Source organism: Ambystoma mexicanum, chromosome 6q, assembly GCF_040938575.1.
Source record: "Ambystoma mexicanum isolate Mex_15411 chromosome 6q, UKY_AmexF1_1, whole genome shotgun sequence".
In the NCBI taxonomy this organism is placed as follows: Eukaryota; Metazoa; Chordata; class Amphibia; order Caudata; family Ambystomatidae; genus Ambystoma; species Ambystoma mexicanum.
In genome coordinates, this window is record NC_090937.1 from 675,033,317 (window position 1) to 675,045,437 (window position 12,121).

Genomic DNA, 12,121 nt, shown 5'->3' on the forward strand with positions numbered 1-12,121 from the left:
TGGTTCTAATATGCTAAAATTTCTAGCTAGCAAAAACATCTCTAGAAAGTGGACCGCGATAAACCAATCAGTAGCAACCACGCAATTAGTAATGCAATCAACAGCTGTCCCGATACACATGTGTGTTGAAAATTTCACTCAGCTTTATGCCATTGTAAAGAGTGATTCACTTTCAGAACAGTGGAATCCACGCCCTACTTTTCATCTTGAATTTGAATGGTCTGATATATTGGATCTTATTAGACTATCAAGTAATTCTAAAGCTAGTGGGCCAGATGCGTTGTCTAATTACCAGTTAAGAAAGCATCCTGAGATTTGGGCCTCAATATTGTGTAAGATCTTCTCAATGGTGAATATCTCATAGTCTATTCCAGAGACTTGGACCCAAGCAATTATAGTACCAATATACAAAAAGGGTGATAGGGCATCTCCGACTAGCTATAGGCCCATCTCACTTTTAGACATCCCTGGTAAATTATTTTGTAAGATAATTCTCAAACAGCTGCAGATATGGGTGAAGAATAAAAGGTTGATTGACCCATTTCAATCGGGTTTCATGGAGGGGTTGGGCACCATTCTGAATATCATCTCGCTAAATATAATTCAAGCCCAGCAGGCAGAGTGGAACCAGTCCTTGGCCCTCATCGCGAGTTGGGCGGTAATGCCGGCGCTATTAGCGCCGGCGCCAATCGCCCTACCACCAAACCCCCCGGCTCTATTAGTGCTGGATCATGGGTTTGGTGCAACCGTTATTGCCCACTCCCCATTGGGCCCATTCGGAAATTCCTCATTCCCCATTGGGCCCAATGGGGAAAATTTGCGCTGTTACCGCTGGCGAATTTCCTGCCGGCGATAATCATGCCAAAAATCGCCAAATTTGCTACGGATTTCCCCCCAGCTTAGATTGTATCTAAGCTGGGGGGAAATCCGCCAAAGCCATGATCTGGCAGACCCTTAAATGAGGCAGTAATAGCACTACCACCGCATTTAAGGGTTACCGCCAAACTCGTGATGAGGCCCCTTGTATTTAGGCTTTATAGATTTGCGAGCCGCGTTTGACTCTATAGATAGAAATATTCTATATAAGAAGTTAAAGAATTATGACTGCCCTGATACTCTTCTCTCGCTGATAATTATTTTTCACTCAATTACGTCAATGAGAGTGAGGATCACCCTAGATGGCTAACTATCCCCTCTAATTAAGACGCAGAGAGGGCTAAAACAAGGGTGCCCTTTGGCAGCCTTTTTATTTAACTTCTTTATTTTAGATCTTGGAGAAGAATGTTACAATTGATTGGGAGACCCCCCCTAAGTTAGGTGACCAAAAGATTCCATTCTTGCTTTATGAGGATGACCTTGTTTTATTGTCCCAAACACCTCAAGGCTTACAGAAAATGTTGACAAAACTAGGATCCTATGTACAAGCAAATAATTTAGAAATTAACATCGGAAGAACCCAAATACTAAGATGTGAAAAGAAGCAGTGCACCCTGAGTAAAAAGTATCCTTGGAGAGTTCATGAGGAACTAGTGCAAAGTGTGTCCCAATATAAGTATTGAGGGGTTCTAATTAACAATGTAAAAAATAGACAATCAGAGGAAGAAGTAATAAAGAATAAAATACAACAACTTACTTCCCAATCGCGATTGCTAATTAAAAAATATGGGAAATTCTCCTTGAAACACATAATTCTGTTCTTTAAAATGAAGGTACTCCCGATTGTGCTATATGGTAGTGAAGGAACTCTCCCGAAACATAAGTGCTACTGGGACTATCTGGAATCAAGCTTTTGGAAACAGATATTAAATTTACCTAATACTGTCCCAATTGCGATTTTACGCTACGGACTTGGTCTTACTTTCATATGTGCCCAGGTAACATGGAAACAGTGTGCACTCCTTCGTAAGTGCCTGCTGGAGCGAAAACGTAATAACATATTGAAGGTGATAGCTTTCATATGTTGAAATCTACGAGTGCTTTTGTTACTAAATGGAGAAATCATGTATTTGATAGAATGGCCGAAGCAGATGTTACAGTTGAGCTATTATTATTAAATCCAGATAGAGCAAAAATGAAAATATATCTAGTGGATTGGTCTGAGAACATGACAAGATGCTCACTATATAAAGATTTTAACATCATTCTATTTGGTGTTAAAAAATATGGATCCATGGCTAGCTATCTATTAAAAAGTCCATCACCAAACGTGAGAATGGGGTATTTGAGATTTAGATTAAATCTATGGTACAATAGAGATGTTCTTTATAAAAGGAAAAAGCTGACAAAGGAGCAAAACGACTGTAGATATTGTCTCGTGCCGCAACAAGGAGAAACCTTGCAACACTTAATAGTAGAATGTGAAGCTCTCTGTAATGTACGGGCTAGATGTTTTGAAGGTGTGATAGTGACACAGAGAGCGATGGAGAGTAATGAAAGGTGGTACTTATTGTTTTCAAGTACTCGCACTAGCATCCAGTTAGCAATGGTACAATATTTGCAAATTGTGCTACCTGGGTTGGGAACCTAAAAGATGAAATGAAGTATTGTCGAGAATAACTGACTAAGAGACTGGCTGCAATAAGCAAAGAATCATTGAGATATCTTATTGTGCTAAAATTCAGTAGTCATAATGAATTTTATGTATTTCTTTTTTCTTCTTTTTAATATGTGAATAGGTGATGTGATATGTATATAAATTGGAAATACTTTTTTTACTTTTACTTAAAGAACTTGAATAGAAACGATGTAAAAATAGAAGTATATGTATGTATGTGTTACAATAACAAATTAAAAAAATAATAATAATTCAAATCCATTGCCGAGAATGTGCATACTTTGTCTGTGAAGTGGCCATGGTCAGTACCTTCCATCTTTACCTATACAAATTATAACTTTCAATGCAGCCAGCATAGAATATCACTTATTTGAATTGCCATTCCTTTGTTGGTTGACTATTTAAATGCCCTCATGTGTATGCTGAGATAGCAGCCTATCACAATTAGTGTTACTAGTGGGTGAAATAGAGAGATTACATCTATCCTTCCTCTCTACCAAAAGGCTGCATTGTGTCTGCACTATATGTTAAATGGGGTGTGCCTATCTCAATAGGCATGGGCCACCCCTGTCTGGGGCCATCTAACATATCAAGTGTCAGAGCCTCCAGTTTCCTGGCTATTCATATGGTTAGGCTTCCAAATCGCTACTGGTGTGCACAGGATAATCATCTGAAATACATCAAGATGCTAAAACATTATTCTTCAAAATGGCATTCAAGCAGATCTATCTTTCGTGACCCTTGTAGGTTTCTCCTTTGTAACAGTACATCGGGTGCAGTAACCCTCAAGCAACGAGGCACCTCCCAGAAGCAATTTAGTAAATAGTCTAAAATAAATGTTAACTATGCAACAAAAGAGCTGCCCCACCCACATTTAAATATAGTCCCTACTCACTGCTGATAGACGCCTATCACATTAATCAGAGAATTGACAAAACCCCGGGGGGCTCCATTGGCAATTACTGTGATTCCCTTACTGTGGTAGCCAACAGGTTGGTAATAAAAAATGGCAACCACAGGCAAAAACATTCAGAGCTAAGAGTGCACTTCAGTAATAAACAGCAAATGCTTTAGAATCCGTCATGCACACACCTGCTTTGACATCATCATTATCAAGATGCTTTCCAAAGGCCTCACAATACTCGCAGCCCTGAATGTATTTGATGGTCTAGAGGGCAGTCATGTGCTCAGTGATTCCTTCTATGGGAACCCACGATTAAAGATGCATACGACACGAGGGAAAAGGTGCTCGTCATATTAGGAATATGTACCAGTTGTGCCAGTCATTAACAGTAGATGACTAACGCTGAGTCCATAGAGGATCACAATATATTTTATTAAAGTAAGCAAACCTTGCGTCGTTTTTATTTGTTTCTCTGTTGTAGTGCTCACTATGCCCAGGCACAATATGTGTGGGAGTGTCACGAAGATTACTCTTAGGCCCCAAGGAATGAACACAGATCTGTCAGCCGTATTAAGCAACAGGGTGTGTTCTCGTATTAGTTTGGCTGCACAGTCAGTGCAAACTATTTGGAAGGAGCAGGATGGTTTAAAAGGCACATTGAGTGAAAACGTCAAATAGACACAAAGTAAGTGCAAATAATATATTTATGAAATATACAATACATTGTGCAAAAAAGATAAATGTAAAGGGGTAAGTAAGTCATTTTTAAAGAATACATTCTATCAGAAAGTGTGACCCTGCAGAATCAGAAAGCTCCAACAATTAAACACCCTCAGCGAGGATATACAGTTATTCTCCTTGGAATAAATCTCGACTGTGATTTACTCAATCATTTTTAATGTGACTTTTAATGGCCACATATTAAACTATGGACACATATGCAGTGTCTGCAAACGCCCCTAAATCAAACCATGCCAGAGAAGTGGAAAGAAGACCTCGGAAGAGGATGAGGGGATCTCAAAGATAAAGTCCAGACAACAGAGTTGTTTCAGAGCAGTGCTGAACTGAAGATTGCAAAGTGGAGCTCTAACATCAGCAGCTGAGACGTCCCAGTTCAAAGCTGTGTGGACAGAGGTTGCAAATGAACACCACAATGCCTTTTGAATGGCACCAACAACCCAGTTGGAGTTCAGGGACCCCCAAAGAATAGGACAATTGGGTGTAGTTGGCATTCCTGGACCTGCAGCTGGAGATGCTCCAGTCCAATGCAATATTAGAACGGTCGGCAACTGAAGGCCCCACAACAGGAGGGATGAAGTCAGAGTAACACACAGAAAACAGCCAGAGGATATGCTGTCTCATAGCTGCCCACAATCTTTACTCCCTAGCCAGCATTAGAAAATGCAATTCTAGCCTTCAGCTGCCAGACAAGCCACTGGAGGTCACCATGCCCGAGGAGTAGTGCTGGAGTCCTACTTTAGAGTCCAGGGAATGAAGAACATTCCCAGCAGCAATAGCCACGCTAAGCTTCTGGAGGAAATGGTGCTTCCACATCTGGGATAGGTGATTCAGGCATAGCCATGAGATTCAGGAAAGCACAAAACACCATGGAAAGGTAGAGACGGTGCTGGTCCTGCCACATTAAGTGGTGGAGCACCATATTCATTTCCCTCTGACCTTAGGAAACACAAAGTTCCCCATCAACATTTCAGTGGGTAAGAGATGTTAATACAGAGCTTCTATATCAGTATTCAGATGAGTCATTACCCTGGTGCTTTGTGAACACATGCTAATGTTTGAGAAAGTATTGGTGCAATGTCTTTCCCTTTAGCCTTAATCTGAAGGCTCAGAATGATCCTATCGTCAAATCAGATGCACATGTGCCTTTCAAACTTTGTCACTGTCAACTAGCGCCAGAAAATGCATTCAAACTGTCCATGCCTCTTTCATTGGTAAATTATGGAAAGTGTATTCCAGAGGACTTCAAGGCACCCAGATCCCAGACACTTTGAGGCACGCCCATCCAAAGCCACTTTGTGAACGCCTTGCCAGAGCATATGCCAGCAATACCCCTATAAGGACATTATTGGTCACCACAAACACACAGAAGGCAACCAGGAAGATATGCCTGCTTACTCTATTCAAATAAAATTAAATGTCATTTAATTGACATTAAATTAATTGACATTAATTGACATCAGGGCTCTTTCAAAAAACAGGAGATTGTCTTCCTTTTTATATAATGGCCACACATGGCGCAGCCATGCAATGAGGTATTGCTACTACCATAGAGATCCTGGCTATAGCGTCTGAATGTGGTTGCCAACCCAGGATGACTACAGGGTGGCATTCTAATAGCCCCACCTTAAATTCCTATTCAACATTTCGTAACTTCCCAGAAAACAGAACAACCAATTCAGCTTCTAGGGATTTTCTTTTTCTTGCTTAATATTGAGGATAATATTACAAAGTTGTTTATATAATATTTACTCTGTCATCCTGAAGTTTTATAGCACAGTAATTACAGGTGTGTGGTGATCTTGGTGGTAGCAGGCCAAATTCCTTTGCAGCCAATTCATTTAGAGGCAGGTAGTAGGCTGGTCTACTATAAGCATCAGAATGCCTCAATCTTAGGTTGTGAGGCTTGACGGGAGGCTGCAATGTGAGTACTGGCTCAAATTAGGCTACATCCGGGTCGTGAAGGGATTCTAATAATGTTTTCACTCCCTTTGAGCTGGCAGCCTGCCTTCAGTCACACACCATGAGTCAATGTTGCAAAGACCGGAGGAGTTGTTGTATCTATGTGGCCATAACTATGTCACTTGGCCTGTTGCTTTTATTAAGCCGTTTTCAGATTTTCATCCTTTTTTGCATGGAACTGTTCTGGATGCTCCAACCACCCCCACTCTCTGGGCCTGGCATTTCTTGGGATCAGGAAGAGACACTCTGGAGCAAGCAGGACACTCAGGCAAGTTTCAGAAGTCATCAGGTTTATTTTCTTCCAGCAGGCAATACACAAGGGACATCCCAGGAACTCTGCTACAATTCTGAGTAAAATCCTGCCTTTATATACAGTCCTAGGGAGGTGAGGTAATGGTTTGGTCATAAGACAACCCCTTCCTGTCTGTGATTTGTTAATTTTACATGGCATGATTAATGTGCTGTTCTTCTCCCTACTTGTGATTCGCTGGCCTATCTGATACTCGACCGAGTCTAAACCAGTTGTATCCACTCTTTGCCCACTCCTTGCCCCCTCCTTTGCCCTCTACATGAATTCCTTATAAAAAAATATCTCCACTGGTCTCATCATGACAGCAATCCACCATTTTAGGAATCGCCTGACCATTCCTGACCTATCACAAAATGATGGATCAGTATATTTCTGTATATAACAAGAATGCCACTGAAAACAGCTACCCGCCTCTACACATGCTGGGTGTACCTGGTTGCACTAAGTGTTTACAGTCATATTGATCAAAATGATCCAAATAGGACAAGGGAAAGAAATAGAGATCAACATATTTTAATTAATCCGTAGAAAACTGACATGTTAAAAAAAACGTAATGCATTCTGTTTACAAAACATAAAAACAATTAGTAAAAAAACACCATTTTTCTAACCGAAAAAAACAACAACTACAACCGTCATCATTTTTTATAAAACAAACAGTTGAGTGAGGTTAGTATAGGTGTGATGTTTACATTGCATATATCCTTAGTTTATATTTTATTAGTCCTTGGCTCTGTCGACACAGAGAAATGTGTTTCTAGGCATCAGCTGGTGTAATTTGAAAAAGAGGAAACATTCTTTGGCTGGCTTGATCTGTCATGAGACATGTGCTGAGCCCGTCTTCAGGACAATAAGTTTTTAGGGACACAGATGCATAATGATGCAGCTAAAAACCAAAAACACAAAGATAACGTGTTAGTGGCACCTTTAAAAACGAAAGCGAGGATATCTATAGGTGTGCACGTGCAGCCGTTGGTACTAACCTGGCAATTACTTTGTAGCAGTGTAAGGCGTCGAAGGTGGTGACTATGTGGACCAAATTCGATGACATCAACTGTACAAACTTACAGTTTGAGAAAGGGCTAGAAAAAAATAAAACCAAATTTTAGTTTTTAGCTATTGATTTTTCGGAACCACTTATATCATTATTGAATTGTGATTACTATATTTCTGGTCATATTTTGATACCTGGTCCGATTCAAGTCTAGTTTTTTTGTAAAATATACTTAGCATGTACTACTTAACAAGCCTTCTATCATTTAAAACATTCTGACCTCATAAACATTAATCGTTTTTAAAGCGCATTGCTGTGAAGCACTATATATTTCTTATTTCTACAACATTTGAAGGCATTGATCACCCCACTAAGTTATCTACGTTTGGTTTGGGGGGAGTGGGTCTATCTCCACTACATTCAGTTTGAGGGGGAGTGGATAGTCATTCCTTTACAGAACATACATGCATTTGAGTAAATAATTTAAAGCAAACCCTTAAGGAAAAATAACAATGAACAAACAGTGATTCTGCATTGTGGGTCCATGGGTTTAGAAATACATAATAGTCATACAAAAGAAAAGGAGGGAAGGTGGAAATCACAGATTATAGTTATCCATGAATGTCATGCTCTTGTGTTGGGTGTGGGATGATTGTAAAAGTAAGGGGAAATGGAGTGTGGTCAGTGGGACTAGTACCCACGGTGCAGGAAGTTGAAGAGTAGTGACACGTCTCAGTTTCCTGAGTCGTGTGAGTTATACCCCATGCCTGACTCAATTTAAGCATTAATGACAGGGTTGGCACTTCAAGGTCCATTGATTATTGAACTTAAACTTTGAGGACATACATTTTCTCTTTTATCAGCTGGCTGAGAAGTAGAAATGCAGGCAGTTACTGCCCCTGCATCACCCAATTGATACATTTGGAATATTACATGCTTCCTTTTCAGTTCTAACAAGCTGAGCTCAATTCTGTGATCTCATTGCCTTGGAGGTGGTCTGTCTCTTACTTCTTTTGCAGGTGCCCTAGGGTTCTTGGCTTGGTTCACTTAGAGAGCCTTTGAAACTGTTAGGTTGCCATGTCTCTTTTTTATAACCAGGTCAAAAAAGAGCTTCCGTTTACATATTTGGTATTTCTTTTAAGTTGTTCTCAAGTTGCCATTCACCAGGTCCAAACCTATTTTCTGTTTCTGGTTGGCTTCTGGTTGGCATGCAAGCTGTATGAGTCAAAACCAAGACGTTCCCCTTTTGGGTAGGTCATTTAAGAAAGGCAAGCTAGTTGAAAGCGCAAGATGATATTGCATTGTGATTTGGTTTGGAGGAATTTACAAGTAATACCAAACTATTGGTTTTGTTGAGCACAGGCTACAGATAGGCAATTTCACATCTGTGTTTGTGTTGTCATCTTCTCTGTTTATGTCCTATCATATATTTTACCACAGACCGGATTGAAGGTTTGGTAGTCCAATACATTTGTATAGGTGGATCTAAACCTCTCTTCTTTAGTTCATTTAAATTGATCTTTAGCCCACTCAAATGTTAAAGTGGTCTATGGTTGTGGCAGTCTGCCTGTGTTTTAAGGCCTCCAAATGACAGCTGATTGCATGATCTAGGATCCATCCCAATGGTGAATTTAGGATTATTCAAAACTGGAGTGCATGGGCCTGAAGCTGGTTTCAAACCTCAACATTAGTGTGCTCTGTCCAGCTGTTAGTCATTTCCCCACTTACATCCTTCTGCTTTCTCTGAAAAGGGGGAGATATGCCGAGAAGGTGGAGCAAACACTTGTTCTACCTGTAGCCATCTTTATGTGGTTTAGGTTTCAGCAAAACATTAGGAAGGAAGGTGAGAAAAATAAGAACCTCTGCAATGCTATGACATTCTACTCCATTACCAGCCGACACTTCCTATGGGCAGAGATGGGGAGAGAGTGAGATGCATAGGTGGAATTGTGGAATAATGCACAGTACCAGGTGGATTATTTTCGTCGAAGGAATGAATTGATAGGTGTGTCTGTGAGCTTTAATGCATTTCAACTGTATTTCTTTAGGCTTGTTGAAGTCTATGCTGTTCTGTTGTGTAATCGCATGGAATGGTCAGGGTAGGCATGTACTTTACACATACTGCACCCTGCATCATGGAATGCTTGACTGAGTTATTTTCTTAGTGTTGAAGTTCAACAACATTTATGCACTAAGCCCCTTAAGTTTGGTAAGAGTCTTGAACATGCGCAGCTTAGTCATCAGGCACCACGGCCCTAGGGTGTCTTCCACCAGAAACCTTTCATTCTCCGACACTTATCACACACCTGCCCCTTCTACAAGGGCATTCTGAGCCCTGTTGTATGCACCTCTGGTTAGGGAAAAAGCATGGCTCCATTCCTTGCTCACCATGTCTCCACCTCCTTCCCATACAACTTCACAACGGCCTGTTCATTCCCATGCATCACATGATGCCACGCTAACATGTCACAATTCTCCCTCTTGGAAAAGTGAGCGAAAAGTTGTATATCGGGGGCAAGAGCCAAGACCCCCCACCCCCGCCAAAATGAATGGAGCTCCACCCTGGCAACCCTCCCCTTTGCCTGTTAATAGTGGCTGCTTTTATCATGCTGATTTCGAAATAAGGAGGAGTTGTTCAGCTCCACTGTAACTGCATCAAATGATTGGAGAACGGTGGCACACCTTTGTGAAATTCAACACTACCCGCAACCTGCAATCAATAGTACAGCAAAGGCATGTGTGATGACCATATGGAGTCTTTATGCAACTAGGTTTGTGGATACTAAAATAGATACTAAAATATAAAAGTCTGAGTTATAATTTGAAATCTTAACTTTAAGTTTGCAGACATATCTATACTGCAGGTTTCCCAAAACGACTTGGTGGTGAAGCAAATCATACTTGCCTAGATGTGCCTTGTGTCCATGACCATCTGGGAACAAGGGGGGCATACTGGGTGCATGGTCTTGTCTCTGCTGGGAGGATTTCCGTGCTGAAATTATGCCTAGTCATCCCCTGTCATGCATGTTGGCCTGTATCCCCCTCTCATGTTCTGCTGGCTCACCTGGCGATCATAATTACACTTGTAAGGGGTTGGGGCAGATGGGTGGGCAGGAAGAAACAAGCATAACCACTGTGTTGTTAATTCATTCATTTTCATGTGATGCATTTGCGCTTGTTTTGTTTTGTGCACTGACTCTGTCCCACCTTTCTCCATCCAGGCACATCTCACTCACCCTGCTCAGGTTAGTTATTTTCTTTTCATAACAATAATGGTTAACTGGGTTCTTTCTAGTTTGCTTTTACATTGCATCTGCATGACTTTGCTTCACTATCATATTTACATGTTCTTGTGCTTTCCCATTATATTACGTATCTTCTGGTTTATAGTTCTACTGCATTTAGTCTCACTATATTCTATTCTAGCTTTGCACTTATTTTGTCAGTAGATTAATGGTATAATTACCCACCATGCATTGCTGTGTGGCTCTGATATGGAGGTGAGCTTCCATTGATGGCTGCTAGTTGGTGTGCCTTATTAGCGGAAATATCCACTGTAATAACTACAATGTAATTTTATTTGTGTGCAAGTGGTCTTCATTTACTCTCTTGTTTCCTTTTTCCACATTGCGATAGCCTTCAACAGTATGTAACTTCCCTTTCTGTTAATTGCATTTTCAAATGCTTTCCTTTCATTCCTTTTTCTAATGTGCTTTCTGATTTTGATTTCAGAATATGTTTAAATGCCATATCTAAATGTCGACCTGTGTCCTTAAACCTTTAAGGAAATGGATGATATAATGTTTAATTTGTTACATCGTTTTCTACACTCTGTCCTACTGTGACACTACAGATGAGGTCCAAGAAATGCTAACTAATTTTGATTATTTTCTATGAAGAATGGGTGCATCAGCCCCAACCTCTCCTACCATCATTTAGAGAAACTTTCAGCTGCAGGGCATGTACTGGAAGTGGCTAGAGCTTCGGTCCCTTTCAGCATTTACTTCCCAGACCACATCTTCGTCACTATAAACTGTTTCACACTTTACCTCTACATGACAAATTGACTAGACTGGGAATTAGAATGGCAAATCTGACTTATAGACTTGAATGTCAGGTCGAAGTGTGATCAAGTTATATTGACAAAGTAATGGTGTTCAGATGTGTTGGACGAAACAGTAAATACATTGTTCTTCTTCAACAAAGAGGTTTGGATGATTGTTTCTCAAATAACAGGCAGAGAAAGACACACAGGAGGCAATTACACTTTGATGTGCTTCAGCCAGAGTCGGGAAGTATCGAGTTTGTGAGGGCAATACAATACTGCCAGGATATGGTGAGTGCCAAGACGCTCCATAGTAGATTACACAGGCACTTTGACAATTAAAAGGCTTTCCCGATCTCGGTTTGGTGAGATGGAAACACAGTGGGCCTCATTACGAGGAAATGTCATTTTGAGACATTTGCCCCCGAGAAACCACAGAAACATGTATGCAACAACACATATCCTACCTTCCCACGCTCCCAAAGGTGCCCCAATGAAAACAGTACATAACATGTGTGGGTGCACTGACCTGGGTGCAACAGGAAAAAACGAAACCACTGGTCCACTCAACAACCTGGGGAAGACTGAATTTGGAATTCGGGACAGCCCACAGA

General features: G+C 40.8%; 1 protein-coding gene across 2 annotated transcripts in view; it reads left to right on the top strand.

The window, feature by feature from the left end:
• The window catches only part of PRDM5 (PR/SET domain 5), a 1,215,944-nt gene that overhangs the window by 662,641 nt on the left and 541,182 nt on the right, over positions 1–12,121 (top strand). Inside the window, exon 12 of one of the 2 annotated variants that reach the window (XM_069631172.1) lies at positions 10,684–10,707. The exons of the other annotated variant lie outside the window; for it this stretch is intronic. Within the exon in view, the coding sequence (XP_069487273.1) occupies positions 10,684–10,707 (24 nt within the window). The remainder of the gene's footprint in view (positions 1–10,683; positions 10,708–12,121) is intronic. 2 annotated transcript variants of the gene reach the window in all.